The sequence below is a fragment of the Pipra filicauda genome, unplaced genomic scaffold (assembly GCF_003945595.2).
Source record: "Pipra filicauda isolate LSUMZ 115617 unplaced genomic scaffold, ASM394559v2 scaffold113_size4260070_pilon, whole genome shotgun sequence".
Taxonomy (NCBI): domain Eukaryota; kingdom Metazoa; phylum Chordata; class Aves; order Passeriformes; family Pipridae; genus Pipra; species Pipra filicauda.
This window is the reverse complement of record NW_024103585.1, coordinates 1,836,743-1,852,628: the sequence shown is the minus strand read 5'-3', so window position 1 is coordinate 1,852,628 and position 15,886 is coordinate 1,836,743. Positions and strand designations below refer to the sequence as shown.

At 38.8% G+C, this 15,886-nt stretch overlaps 1 protein-coding gene across 1 annotated transcript in view; it reads left to right on the top strand.

Moving 5' to 3' along the window:
• Positions 1 to 15,886, top strand: part of LOC113987785 (ADP-ribosylation factor-like protein 8B) — a 26,976-nt gene extending 11,090 nt beyond the window's left edge. Inside the window, exons 3-7 of the mRNA XM_027720874.2 lie at positions 6,607 to 6,680; positions 7,065 to 7,158; positions 9,267 to 9,334; positions 12,675 to 12,745; positions 15,480 to 15,886. Of these exons, the coding sequence (XP_027576675.1) occupies positions 6,607 to 6,680; positions 7,065 to 7,158; positions 9,267 to 9,334; positions 12,675 to 12,745; positions 15,480 to 15,529 (357 nt within the window). The 3' untranslated portion in view covers positions 15,530 to 15,886. The remainder of the gene's footprint in view (positions 1 to 6,606; positions 6,681 to 7,064; positions 7,159 to 9,266; positions 9,335 to 12,674; positions 12,746 to 15,479) is intronic.

Sequence of the window (15,886 nt, the reverse complement as noted above, 5' to 3'; positions counted from 1 at the left end):
GAGCTGGAGCATCTCTCATATGAGGAGATACTGAGATATCTGAGACTGTTTAGCCTAGAGAAGAGAAGGCTCAGGGAGATCTCATCAGTGTAGCCAGAAGATGTAGCCAAACTTTTCTTGTGGTGTCTAGTGGGCACAGACTGAAATATGAGAAGTTCCGTTTAAACCACAAGAAGAAGCATTCTCAGTGTGAAGAGGATTGAACATTGAAACCAGGCAGGTTCTGGAGACTCCATCCTTGGAGGAGTCTGCTCTAGGTGACCTTGCTTTGACCAGGAAAAGTTGGATTTTGCAATCTTATAGATTATGCCTCAGTGGTTCTGTGAGGAGGAGTTAAATGAGGGTTAGAGAGTGGCTCAAAAGAATAAATATGGAGCATACTTGGAATTACTCAAGGATCAACTAAGAAGGAAAAGTATGAAAGTACTTTCCCCTCTGATAGTTTGAGAAAAGCCTTGGAGACTGTATCTGTGCTGGGAGTTGTGTGCTGCAGAGTGTAAGACAGGATGACACATTGTATAGGAACCTCTACAGTGGTCCAGACGCTTGTGGTCAGAAGGCAGTGTCATCAGGCAGAACAGGCAATGTTGAACGTTTCACCAGTCATTCAGAATAACTGTTAGGACTCCTAAAAACGAGAACTGAGAGTTGATCTCAAGGGTGAATCAGATATTTACCAAATATCTTAGGTAATTGCCTCTTAAAATTTGTTCTTCCGTGAAGAAGGTTCTATAACATCCCTTGTTTTGCACAATGTTCTTTCATTCGTGTTAGAAAGCTCTTGTCCTAGTATCTGACATGAGTTGCTGTCATCACAAGCTGAGCTGCTTCTTTCTTCTCTTATAAACCTAGCAACCATTTCCTGGGAAACATTATGGTTGTGCTCCCCCCTCCTCCCCTCTGTATATGTCATATTGTCAAAATCTCACCCTCTCTTATCTCATCAGGAGAATCTGAAATTTGTCTGTGTTTGTTCTATAGACTGATTCTCAAAACCAGCATAGAAGCCTCCCTGACACTGAGGACAGGGCAGTACATACTTCCAAAATTGTACATATGATGCTTCTGATAGTCCATGCTGATTTAACATCTGCAGCACTGTTGCAATCTATATTTAGTTTGTGAACTACTTAAGCTTTTTGTCCTGCACCTCTACCTGGTAATTATCCATTTTGTGTGGGTGCATTTGGTTCCGTTGGTGCTTTGTGTGAAATTTCAGCTGCCTTATTTCAGACCATTCCTCTGTCTGGTCCAGGTACTTTAGGATTCTGATCTCTTCTGTTTATCCACTCTCAGATTGCAGTTATCTGCAGCTTATATAAACACATGGTGTGTTCCAACATCCTGTTGGGACACCTGGGAACCATAAATGCTGTCCCTGCTTAGCTCTGTCTTCAGCATCTTTGCCTCATTGCTAAATACTGTGAATCTGTCAGGATTGCTCAGACTTGAGAGGTGAAGGATAAGGAGAATACACGAGGAGAGTGCCAGAGAACCGTGGGGTTAAATCTGTCATGGGAGAATGTCCTTTCCTTGTACTATCTACCAATATTAGATTACCTTTTCCCAGCACATCTCTTGGATTTTCTCTGATGCTGAGCAAATACTAATTTTTGCTTTCATGATTATATATGTTCTTCAAAGACAAGCAAAAATAATAATCACTGCAGTAGTTATTGATTAGCTGTTTTGAGCTACCTATGTCCTTGCCTCTGGTCTCCTTGCTCTCAGTCTTCTAAGTGCAAGTTCTGCCTACAACTTAGAACTTCTGTATGCCTGCTTTCGTCAGAACCTTTTGGACTATGATGTCTAGAGACTGATTCAAGATCATGTGAAAAGGGGGTACAGAGGGTGGCATGTGGTCATGCAGAATCAAGGCTTTCTGCTATGCGGAGGACACAATATTGAGGGTGGGATGGTTTGGCTCCTTGTGTGTGTTATGTCTTGATCAAGAGGTTTGCAGTCTTATCTTTAAAGCTGAGTTCCCTGGTACTCTCCTGCCTGAGAACCCAGAGTGGAGGTAAGCACCACGAGGTTCAGAAAACAGTTTCTAAGAACAGACTTTACTTTTGTGTCCTGTTTAAAATCCGCCTGTTGATCCTTCCAACGTTTTACCTTGTGTCTGTGATAAAATGGCAGATGATTGAGAAATACTGTCTCCTGTTAAAATGCCTCTGTGCTTGTTGTCAGGAGTTGAAGATACTCAGCCATTTTGTGTTGCAAGTCTATTTCCAGTTCTTCAGTGAAAGTATGATGATTAAATTAAATAATGATAAACATTGAAGTGTGCATATAGATCTTTTTTTTGTCTGATGTGACTAAAATAAAATACCCATTGGTATGTTTAAAAGTTGGACTTTACTGCCAGTGAGGAGTGACAATAGGGTTCTTTAAAGGGCCAAGACTGAATTCAAAGACCATAGTGTTCTGGAAAGCATTTCCTGCAGAAAATGTATCCATGTAGCATACTTTTGTCAGCTTTAAGAGATGTAAATGTAAAGGCATTTCCAAAATATAGGATAATAGGTAGTAAGTATTCTAAAGCAGTAAGGTATTCTAACTTCCCTAATAAATTACATGGCTGGTACTACAAGTAAGGTTCTGTAGTTTTGTATACATTGGGCAATTTATTAAAAAATTTTTAGGTTTTTTATTTTTCTGTTTATTAGATGAAGAAGATGATCATTGTTAGTTGAAGATTCCATCTAGAATAGGTGACTATTTAGGATTTGTCTCCACTGAGCTTAGCCAGGTGATAAGTAAGCCAGCCTGAGCCAGTTGTCTGAACTCAGTGGAGAGCAGCCTGTGCTTTGCAGGAATGGTTCACCTGGTAGGCAGGGTGGGTGAGACAGATAATTTCCTGCTCTTGGTGCCCTCTGAGCTCTTCAGTAGACACAGAGGAATTTTGGTCACTTGGATTAGATGCCTACACTTTAGGTGTTTTAAGTCCCTGTTATTACACATTGAGTTGGCTATCAATGCAATGACTGCTGTGTGTGCTTGAGCTCGTTGGTCACATCTTAGCACCTGGAGCCTTGTGTGTGTACAACATGGTGGTGTTGGATGTTACTGGTGCCACCTTATTCTACCTAAATACTCTTCTGTGTTTACGATTTCCTTACTTGTTTGTTCAGGTTTGTTTTTGTGGCTGATACTTTCTGAATACTTCCAAGAAGAAAGATACATTTATGAGTTCAAGTATTTGTAGTGTTGGATTCATCTTGCAAGTTAAGATGTCTGAATGTAAACAGTTATATATCTGCAATGAGGTTTAAGCTCCTTTAATGATAGTCAGAGGAGCTGTAGTGAGTACTGTCAAGCCTAGAGCATAATTCTGTCATCCTGAAGATGTTACATCTGATCAGCTGAATGGCTGTCTAGACTTTGCTGACTACTGTGAGATTGTAGGTACTGAACCCACGCATTGACATCAAAATTCAAATGTGTCATTGTACACGTCCCTGTCCACAAGAAATATCCTACCCAGCATGTCTGAAAATAGCCATGTAAACTGACATCTAGAAAATACTTTTCCTGCAACTTTCTCATGAACCGTCAAGCCTTCCCACAATATAAGCTAATTAAAAGAAACACAGCTAGAGTGTTAATGAGCCTTCCTGTAACTGAGAACTTTCAAAAATCTTCAAACCTGTTCCTCAGCTGCATTTCTGCTCAACTGTCATGATAAAACTCTGTGCAAAAGAAAAGGATCTGCTCCTTAAACATAGCTAGTTAATAAATACTATGGTCAACAATGATTCCGTGATGGTGATCTAGTTTACAGATTAAAACATTGCACTTTTTAATGAGAGTGTAGACCTGCAAGCACAATAAGAATTACTATGCTATAGGAGTAGAGAGGAACAAATAAAATAGTGATTTATAAAATGCAGTACCAACAAGATATGTATCTTTGAGATTGAGCCGGAACAACTCCTTGAGATTTTGATCCTGTGAGGAAACGGTACCAGCTGTCAAAGACACGTTTTTCTGATTTGGTCATTCTGTAGGCCTTTTATGATTCTTAAAATCAACTGGTCTTCTAAGGATAAAATTACCTCTTAAATATTTTGAAACTTTTATTCCTGAGAGACCAGTGAAAACCATGGGAGAAATTTGGAGTCCAGTCTCTTTTTAAAAACACCCAGACAAAACAAATTTCTTTTTAAAACTAGCTGTATGTTCAGCTGTTAAAGTGTAGTCTCCTGCCTCTCCCTGTTCACACCCAGAATATACTTTTTACCTGTGTATTAAATATTGGGATACAAAAATAGTTGATATGGAAAACACACAAGGCTCTGCAAGAAAACTTGTTGAATGCTGCGACCTCTCCTCTTTCCTTTCTGGGTGCCTCTTGTATTCTCACAGTGCTGTCTGTTCAGTCATGTACTGTGAAAGTGCTTTGGGGCAGCAATTTGTGTTTCTAATAAGTAGTTAACTCTCTCACTGGCTATTCAGTATAATAAAGAGTATTAGAAAGTTACTACTAGGACCATTTCGGTTTCATAGGCAGAAAGGTGAAGATTTTTTTTCATTTTATGCATTTATTTTCTTACTCTATTTCAGATAATTATAGATTAATATATTGACATAAACTGAGTTCCCAGCACTATGTAAAACACCTAGTCTGTCTTGTGTCCTTCATGTTGTATTTTAATGAATAGCTGTAAGCCTGATTAGAGAAACTGACTGGAAATTACTCATCTTTCCATTGTTTCAAGGTGACTTTTTCTCCTAATGAGAGTAATCTTGTTCTGTAATGCAGTTTAATACAGTAAGATACAGTATATCATCAAACAAGGACAAAACTAATATTTTTTTACCTTGTATTATTTATTTTCTGAAGAGTCCAGGCTATATAATCTTGTAGATTTTCATGGCTACCAGTGTTGCAAAAATCTAATCTGACTACTGACCTGCCCTGTCCTCTTTCCCTTTCTTTTTTCTCTGATCTACCAAGAAAATAATTTAGTTTCTTTTTCCAGACACACAGATGTGCACCAGATGGCTACAGATAGTTTCAAGGTCCTGATGAGTTATTGGAATAATTAGTGTTGGTATAAGGTTTGTCATCTAACCATAATGCTGAACTGTGTACTCATCACGTTCAAGCTTTTATAATATAAGGGTTAATTTTATTAAGACTTTTGAAACTATGCGTCAAATGTCAGTGCAGATAATAATTGATACCCACTTCATGGTCAGAAGTTCCCTCAACTCTCTCGTATGTAAAATTCTTGATCTTACACAGGGGATTAAAGGCAATCTACATGTAGGTGAAATACTAATTTTATGTCAGAAGGAACAGTAAGATATCAATCAGGGATTGATTTTAATGGTGAATTGGGAAATATTTCTTTCTAAAGTATGAACATAAGATATTGAAAATTATACAGAAATTGATACATAAACACCATTTATGAGCCGTGAAATTAAAAAAATACTGGACATTAATTGCAAAAGGCCTTATCCCAAGGGTCTGTTAAGTCTAACTCTTTTGTGCAAGTCTTTGTTGCCGCAGCAGGTTTATTACATTTGGATTTATAGTGTAAACGTGAAGACAAGTCCTAAAATTTTGCTTCTCTGTATATTATTTCCAAATTCAGTTTCTTCTGTAATGTATATGCCTCCTAGATCTGGTATATGGTACCTATTGTTTTGATATCTAAATCTGGTTGAAATAAGAAATAATTACTTCTGATTGTCCTTGACAGAGGAACAAATCCATGACTTATTTTTCAGTGTTCATCACTATTTTAATAGGTGTGTCACTTGTAACACAACTGTCTTTGGATGTAGCTGCAATAGCTACATTGTCATGCAGCCCTTGCCTGCATGATTTAGATATATTCCCTGGTATTTTGATCTGGAAAACAGTTTTGAAACCAGATTATGGTCATCCACCAAAAATACTGAATTTTTTGCAAACGAGACAGAATAAATAACTTCTGTACAGAAAAATAATGTGTTAGCCTTTTAACAATAAGGAATTTTGTGGGATTGCTGGACACTAATAGCATGAATAAGTATTTGCAGGATTGAAGCTTTATAAAATCCCAAGCAGAATTTGAGCTTTTTTTCCTTAAGGGTCACACTGCTTAATCACTTGAGGCCTACCCTATACTACTGTTTCCTTTCTGATTCTGATCAGTTAATCCATTTGTCTTTTAAAGCATATTTGATGAACAAATGGGAGAGCTGTGAAGGTATGGGTGCTCCCTAGAGTATATCATCCCTTATGTGGACTCAATCTGCTCTCCAACCAACTCTTTATTTAATATCTGTTTTTAGCCTGCTGAAGGTCTGATATATTCTTAACTCAGGTCTCTGTAGCCGCATTAAAAAGTGAGTTGGAAAGGGTAAGATTCTTCAAATGGATATTTGGAGCTTTTGATGTCACAGGACTGACTTGCTCTGTGAATGTACCTGTCCCTTTCCATTAACTGGAAGGAGATGAGAAGACCAGTTTCTTGAGGAAAGTTGCTTAAAAAATTTTGGCATTGGCAATACAACCTGCATGCTGCATGTAAGAGTTCATTTAATCTGTTGTGTAACTACTTTGTAGTTTAAAATGTTTTGGGGCTGTGGTGTTCTTATCTTTTCCAGGTATGGGACATTGGAGGACAGCCAAGGTTTCGAAGCATGTGGGAGCGTTATTGCAGAGGAGTCAATGCAGTTGTGTAAGTTTTCTTTTGTATGCCTACAGAAAATGTACTCTGCAATATATATTATTATAGTATTATATATTATATATAAAAATAATATAGGTAAGGTTTTCTTTCTGTCCACCTCCATTACATAAGAAGACCCAATACAATGAAAGCAGTGTGTTTTACACATCCAGCAGCCCAGACATATGAGTAATTGCATATTCCAGGCCATTTTTTCCCCACAGGCTGTATTTAATTCTGTTTTTTCCTGTATCAATAAATGCGGGGTTTATACAACTCAGGACTTTTCTAATGCTGTTGTCAATATGAACACATTTGTCACATTTCAGATGTTTTAGTGCAACTTTCTGCAAGTAGTGGGCAATGCTACGAATAACTACATTCTCGTTGCAGTTACATGGTGGATGCAGCAGACTTAGAAAAAGTAGAAGCTTCAAAGAATGAGCTACACAGTTTGATAGATAAGCCACAATTGCATGGAATTCCAGTAAGTATTTTGATTATTATTCTTACTGGAATGTAGACAGTAAGTTCTCATGAATTAGTTCCTCTGGACTCTTGAAAATATTAAGTTAAATATGATGCAGCCTTGATACATTGAGCACTATTAGAAAAATTATTGTGTGTTTGTATGTTTTCTTGTCTAAAGGTCAGAATAGATTTGGAAAAAATCTGGTTTTGTGTGTAGTATTATCAGACAGTAATTACTTTGAGTCAGTCCCCTTGTTGGCTGGGTTTGAACCAGTGACCCAGATATGTTCCTGAGGCATGTTTCTTAAGGCATGTGAGATTTGTCTTTCTGCAGGTTGGCAGACACTAACATCAGGTAGTGTCCTGTGTTTCCAGAGATTGTGTAGGAGCTTGGCTTTTTATGTGTCCTGACTTTTTCTTGACTAAGTTTTTCAAACTAAATTGTGTGGGAAAAAAATGCAAATATGCATCTTTTCTTCAGTAGGAAGCATCAAAGAATAGTGTATTCAGCTGAAGTTCTAATGAGGAATTATGGAGGTGGAGACTAATGTTTAATTAAATGTAGTCTGCCAGTTTAGAAATCCATCTAATTAATATTGGTCTTTATGTTGACATCACCAAGCAAGAGCTCATACCTGTGATTGTAAAAAAGAAAACAGTAGTACATACAAATGAGGAAGAAGTTGCTCACAACTTGGTGGCTCTTTCTTGGCCCCTGTTTTGTAAGCAATTATTTGGACGCTTGGCCACTGGAAGTAATTGAAGTCATCTGAGGATGAATAGACAGCCTGCCAACATAAAAACATTCTGAGAATCAAGATCTCACACATCCATTCTCAAAGGAGAATTTTTCAAGTGACTATCTTTTTTTATAAGGTTTGCTATTATTGTTGTGATTTTATATAGTAATTACCTATTGAACAAATCCTACAGAAATCTATAGTCATGCTGTTCATAGTGAGTGACATTGCCTGTCCTTTGTGCTCTCTTCACATGCTGTTTTACTTCTCACTTTTCCTTCCAGAAATGATAGGTCTCTCGTATCTTCAGAAGTATTTAATTAAGTTCCTTGCCTTTTATATGTTATAATACCACATTCCACATGCCCAGCCTGACCAGCATGGTAATTTCCAAGGTGCAGTGATGTATTTTTTACTTACCTTTATTTCATAGGTAGTAACTAGTATTGAACTTCCTTCAATTTATTGTACTCAGGCTTTGGCATTATAGATTTTGAAGTCACTTTATTAATTTGAGACTGCAGGTAATGAGTTTAATATATTCTAGGTTCATGGGAAATAACGGGACAATCTTGACCTAGAAAATTGTAGCACATCTGGAAAACATTAATGCAATCATAATTAGAAAAACCTTCAGTTGCTTACTTTATCATAGAATGTGCTGAACCCATTTATCTAATCTTCATTTATACTTGAAGCCTTAAGTATTACATAGGAACTCTGAAGTTCCAGCATCTATTCAGTAAATTATCTGTGTTTCTCCAACTTCTTTCCTAATGGCTTCCTTTCAGATTTCTACCATGGATGCTCAAAGTGGAGGGAGAAGGATTGGTCATTTGGCTGGTGCTTGTGTGATATGTGGTTCGGATGCCAGGCTGTTTAGTATTTCAGTGTTAAAAAGCAGGGAAGCAAAACTGTGAAGAGAATCATGTGTGGGTCTTTAGGATCTAGCCTCTGCTGCTGGGGACCTGCTTTTGATTCGCATTAATCTGGTCCTGTGAAATGATTGTCCATTGGTGCTTAAGTGCACCTGGTGCATGCTCTCTTCCACGTTTAGTTGCATGGAATCTGTTACCATCCTACAATGCAATCCAGAATGGAGGGATTCACTTCCAAAGGAGACGTCTGACAGTAATACACCCAGAAATAATTGGATCCAGTTTTCAGAGGTTGTGCATTTAGCATCTGGCCCTAAGAGTGGGATTTCCATGATGCTGCCATAGTCATTGGTCATTTTGAATATGTCCTCTATTGCATTCTAAATACTTCGCTGCAAGAACCAGAATAGTTCTTCATATTGGTAGAATAACCAACCAATGGTTAAAAACAAAAATAAACTTTTATCGCTTGTGGATTTAATATGCATATGAATTATTTCTTTCAGGTGTTAGTTCTTGGAAATAAAAGAGACCTCCCAGGTGCACTGGATGAGAAGCAGCTAATTGAGAAATTGTAAGTAAGTGACTTGTGTAAAAAGCTGAAGCACTGTGAAATTTGATATGTAAGAGAAGATCATTGGAAGTCTGTGGCAATAACCGGCTATAAAAGATTCCATTTTACATTCTCACTTGAAGCTCTGGTGGCACTTGACATAGTGATCTACACTGATAACTGACTGCAGTAGATTTGAACCTTTCTTGATGTTTCAGTTGTGTAAAGTTGTTTCAGACAATTCTGTTTTTCCATCCCTGTAGCTGCAACTGCTATGGGTGGTAATAGGGTCGCTTAGACTTTTCAGAGTACATTGTAGTGGCAGTTTAATGCTCGAATGGCATTAGAACAGAACCATTTCAGACTACTGTCTGTAAATTTGAGCAATTCAGATATTTTTGGCGTATATCCAAAACATACACTTATTCACTTATTATTAGTTTCAGGATTACTGAAAGTAATAAACTGATGGATTTTAAGGGTAAATGTAAAGGAAATACACAATTTTGTAAAAATGTCCAGTATAGCACTAATTTTGTAGAAAAAGATTCTGTGTCACAAGTCACATAATTTTAATTAGTAGGAGTGAAGTTTTGGTATAGTAAGGATGGTTTGAAGTGTAGACAGCTAAACTGGGACTCACAGAATAGCTGAGGTTGGAAGGAATCTTGAGATCATCTTGTCTACCCACCTGCTCAAGCAGAGCCGTTTGCGTCTTAGAGCTGATTGCCCTGGACCATGTCCAGGCATTTTTGAATATCTCCAAGGATGGAGACTGCAGCCTTTCTGGGCAACCTTTGCCAGTGCTTGGTCACCCTCAAAGGTAAAAAGTTCAGAGAGCCTCCTGTGTTTCAGTTTGTGACCATTGCCTCTTGTCCCATCACTGGGCTCCATCTTGTTTACAACCTCCCTTCAGATTTTTGTACACATTGATAAGATGTGGCTCTCTAAGCTTTTCTTCTCTAGGCTAAACAGTCCCAGCTCTCTCAGCCTTTCCTAATATGTGAGTTGCTCCAGTTCCTTAATGATTTTAGTGGTCCTTTATTGAACTCTCTCCAGTAGCTTCACATCCCTCTTGTACTGAGGGGCCCACAAGTGGACATGGGTATAGCTTTATCAGTGCTGAGTAAGAGGGGAAGGATCATCTCCTTCAGCCTGCTGGCAACACTCTTAATGCACTCCAGAATACCATTAACCTTTTTTGCCACACTGCTAGATCATTTTCGATTTGGTGTCCTTTTCTGCAAAACTGCTTTCCCAGACAGTCAGCTTCTGACATGTCCTGGTGCCTGGGGTTGTTCCTCCCCGAGGGCAGAACTTTACACTTCCCCTTGTTGAGCTGCATGAGGTCCCTGTCAGCCCATTTCTCCAGCCTGTGGAGAGCCCTCTGAGTGGCAGCGCGACCCTGTAGTGTATCAACCACTTCTCCAGTTTTGTGTCATCAGCAAACTTGCATTCTGCCCCATCATTCGTGACAAGCGAAGATGTAGAACAGGATTGGACACAGTATTGATTCCTGGTGTACACTGCTAATCACTGGACTCCAGCTGACCTTCGTGCCACTGATCACCTGACTGTTCAACCAGTCTTCAGTGCACCATCTGCTCATCCAACCCGTACTTCCTCAGCTTGTCTATGAAGATACTATGGAAGACATTGTCAAAAGATGTACTGAAGTCAAGGTGCACAGTATCCATTGCTCCCCTATCACCTACCAGGCTGTAGATTTCATTGTAGAAGGTTATTGTGTTGGTCAAGCATGCTTTCCCTTTTGTGAATCCATGCTGACTACTCCTAATGACCTTCTGGTCTGTCACATGCCTGGGAATAGTTCCAGAATTATTTGCATCATCACCTTCCCAGGAATCAAGGTGAGGCTGACTGTCATGTACTTCCCTGGGTCCTGATTCCTGCATTTTCTGAAGAGCGACATTTACTTTCCTCCACTCTTGGGCACCTCTCCCAGTTGACGTGATTTTTCAGAGGTTATCAAGGGTGGCCCGCAATTACGTTAGCCAGCTCCTTTATCACTTGTAGGTGCATCCCACTAGGCCTGACAGACTTCTCTATATCCAGTTTGCTTATTTATTCCTGGACCTGAGCTTCTTCCATCAAGGGTACAACTTCCTTGCTCCTGATTTACCCTTGGTCTCTGCGGCTTGGGATCTGAAGGCTAATCTTGCTAGCAAGGGCAGCATTTTAATGTCCTGTGTAAACAGGTACTTGTCTTATTTGTAAACAGGTACTTGTCTTATTGAACAGTGGGCCCACATTTTCTTCTGTCTTCCATTTGTCACTTATGTACTTAGAGAAGCCCTTCTAGTTTCCTTTGGCATCCCTCATGAGGTCCAACTTCAGTTAGGCTTTGGCTGTCCTAACTGTGTCTCTGCATGCTTGGACAATGTTTCTGTATTCCTCCCAGGTTACCTGTCTCTGGTTCCACCTTCTGTATACTTCCTTTTTATTACTGGGTCTTGCCATGAGCTTAATTCATTCACTTAGTGCTTTCTGACTTTTTTTTTGGACTTGTAAGGATGGATTACTCTTAAGCTTGGAGATGATCTTTGAATATTAATCAGCTTTCTCAAACACTTCTTTGCTATAGGGCCTTACTCCATGGGACTTTTCCAGGCAGATCCCTGAAGAGGCCAAGTCTACTGAAGTTCAGGGAAGTCACTATTTAGTTGTCTTCTTGATTAGAGTCTCTTGTGATCTCAAGACTCTTTCCTTCTCAGTGCCTCCACTCCCTATCTGCTTCAGGGGCATAGTCTTTTTTATGCATATGTGTCGCTTGTGTGAGGATAAATAAATGAAAAAATAACAAAGTGCTCAGAAACTCTGAGAGGGGAAATTCCCAGAAAGAAGTTAATTAAGAAATCAGTTTCTTCCTGAATGTAGAGGCATCCTTTCAATAGGAATCAGATCTGATATATTAAGTATGATATAGTAAACATCCTGAAGATAAATGGTGTAATCAGTTGAGTACTGTTACTTGATTATGAGTTACTGGAGATAAGAACTCTGAATTCTAAGTGAAAAGAGTAAAAGGTGAATGATAAGACATGGATAATACTTGGTTACCACTACAAAATGTTATTTTTAGCTCATGGATTTCTGTGTTTTTATTACGCACTATTACAGTGACTTAATGAGAGATTTGAATTTTTGTGAAATGACTTTATAACCTTTTAGTCTTTATAGTTTTAAGAAATGTGTGGTTTTCTGTGTGGCATATTTTAAGAGTTTAACATCTGAGAACAAAACTGAACCCACTGAGTAAAATGCAGAAAACTTACATTTAATGGAAATTTGTTGTCAGTTTGTGGCATTATAACAGTACTTATTATTTTTGTTTCTGTAGAAACCTTTCAGCTATTCAAGACAGAGAAATCTGTTGCTATTCTATTTCCTGTAAAGAGAAGGATAACATTGGTAAGGTTTTTCCAGCATCATCAATATATGCTTTGTACTCTGGATCAAATCTTAAAAATGTTGATGAGATCTGAACATCTACCTTTAATATCATTTTACACTGAAAGATATTCTGCAAATACTGTATACAACTGTATTTGTTTCAACCTAGAATTATGTGTAATTTAAAAGTAATTTGTAGAATTATCTAGTTCCATGAGAAGTTAATTTGACAGGGACCTTGGAAAAGCATATTTAAAGGCCATAGTAATTGAATCCTTTACAAGAAATCTACATTACTTTTGAAAAAACAGTGGCTGCGTACAAAGACCTTGCAATTATTAGGTGACCCTAAAAAAAATTACGTATTTTACTCCATACAAGATTTTACTTGGTAAGCAGGTTTTACATGCATGTGGCTCTATGGTGGTGTTTGTCGAACTGAGGGCGTAGTGCTTTTGTCCCATTGGAGGTGAAAAGGATGTATCCTGTAGTGAGGACCTATAAAAGCCCCATGAATTTGTCCTCCATTTGCCTTTGGTTTTTGCATTTTCCTGTCTCTCCTATCTTCCACTTTCCTGTTCCCTTCCCTCCACAGGGCAGGAGAAGGGAATGAAGCACAGACTGAGCCAGCAGCAGCAGTTGCCTGGGAGCAGCGCTGCCTCTGTGCCACCCTCCTTCTCTGCATGTTGCTAAAACAAGTGGTGCTGAATGGGAGGGATGCAGCCTGGGTTCATATTTATAGCTGCTACTTGGGGAAGCCAGACTTGCTAGAAGAGCTGGGCAGCTCTGTAGGGCTCAGCTGAATGAGAGATTGTGAGAGTAGGAGTGGGAGGAAAGCCAGTTTCTCTCAGCAGCAGGGGAAATTTCCATCTTACACAGAGAGAACCAGGTAGTGGAGATGGTGAGAAGACTATGCCATTATACCTTGGTTCAGTGAACTGTGGAAGATTTCAGCTCTGTGCAGAGACGTGTTAGGGAGTGAGGGCTTCTCCTGGAAGTGGTGTATGTGATTGGGATGTGTTAGTTTGAAGGAGACCAGCCCCAGGTCTGCTGCAGCTTGGGATGCAACTGTTATCTCAGAGCAAGGGGAAATACATACTTTTACACTGGGGAAGATTAGGCTTCAGGCTATAAGGACTGCGGAAGACAACACAGGATAATATCAATAGGTGAAAGACAGTGAAGATGGTTGAGGTTTTTGAAATGCTGTGCTTGATCCTCATCAAATTGGCAAGACTGCAGAGAAGGTTCTGAGAAGTGGTATTGTGACTGGAAACTGGCAAAACCAGCTTAAATTCTGAATGAGTCCTGGAGAAAATAGGTTTTGATCCTGGTTCATTTATATGGATGTCCTGGAGGAGAAAAACATGCAAAAAAAAGGATGCTAAAATTTGCAAACAAGGAAATAATGAAAAGAACGATCACGAATGCAGAACTGTGTAGATCACTTACTTGTGGAAGTTCTGGGAGTAGTGATGAAAAAGACTCAAATCCTAACTGAGAATCGGTCAAGCACCTTCCAGTGTAACATTATGCCTAGAAACACTAGCCTGGTTCCTGAATATTTGCCCAAAGAAGTAATAAATGGGAGCAGACTGTGTATATCATTTGTGTTTGGAACTGTGTGGGCATTGCTGGAGCAGTCTGTGACGTATTTTGAGGAAGCCCTTGAGAAACTGAAAAGAGATTGAACAAGAACCTAGGGAGATTAAAGGGCTGGAAAGTATCATTTATAATGAAAGACTATAATGAAAATATATTTAGCTTATTAAAGTGATGAAACTACTAGTCTGTTAAGGAGAAGACTGGGAGCTGTCTTCTTCCTATGCATTTTTGATTAATGTCAGTGCAGTTGAATGAGATGATACTTGTTTTTCAGTGCACACTGCAACCTACCTAACTGGTCTCATCAGGAGGTGTAGGTGTAAGGCTGCCAGTTTCTGTGTCCTGAGAGACTGTGGAGGATTATTATATAGTTATTAGCTTTGCTTTAGATGCTGTGGGATGCTTTTGTTTGCAGTCACGGTGTCTAAGCTGTTCTGCAAGGATATTCATGGAGTGCTGTCTTCAACTAAGTACATATATGGCAACAAATTTCAATTTGAGGGCTAGAGCTGTTGCTGCCCCCTGACATCCTTCCTGACAGATGTTACTGCCTTGAGGCAAAAACATCTAATCTACTCATGAATCAGTTTGTGAACTGCTGCAGATTTCAGCCCAATGCATTAGATTGCATCAGGAGGGGTGCCAATTTCAGCTATCAAATTTTAGTCCAGTGTTGCACGTCTTTCAGAGACCTTGGAGTCCAACAACCTACCTAAATAGCTTTCTAATATATTGTGTTTAATATATTGTCACGTTTGCCCTTCTCATTCCTTCTGTTTGTGTATTTCTGCCTTTGTTCTCACATTGCATTTCATTCTAGTCTGGATTTTACAGTTCATTTTATGGTCATCTTAAATCTTTGCTTTTTCAACAGTCCCTCATCTGTGGCTTAGAGAACTGGATGTCAGTCATCATATTTCAAGAATACAAAATGCACATAATTTAAAAACATTTAGAAAACTAAGAAAAAGCCCATCTAGAGGTTTAAGTGCTGAGCTTTAATTATGTATAAATGAGAGCCTGTGGTTTCTAGGTTTTGTTTGGTTGGGGTTTTTGTATTCGTATTAACCTGCTGATGTTCTGTAGTGCTTCTACACTCTGCAAACAGGCTGTTGAGTTTTTCATTTTGTTTCATCTGTCCTGGCAGACATAACATTACAATGGCTTATTCAGCACTCTAAATCAAGACACTGTTGAAGAAAACTTTGGCTGAAGATAACTCTTCCTCAGTAACTTTGACTCCTCTCAGCTGTACACAACTGAAAAGAGAAAGAATGCAACTGTGTACTACCAGGACTCACTGTGGTTGTATTTGTTAACAGAAGTAAATCTGAATTGTAGCTTGTCTCTCTATTTTGATTGTTTTTTGTTTTTAAATCAAGATATTTGTCTGCCTTGGTGAAATTCCTGAACGCCTTAATACAAGCCTGGAAGAAATCAGTACTTTTTTGGGCTGAAATGTTTGAGTTTATGCATGCAAATTGTCAAAAACATAGTAATTTTTTTCTAATCTGAAACTGAATAAACTGCACAATGGAAACAGAAATTACTGAA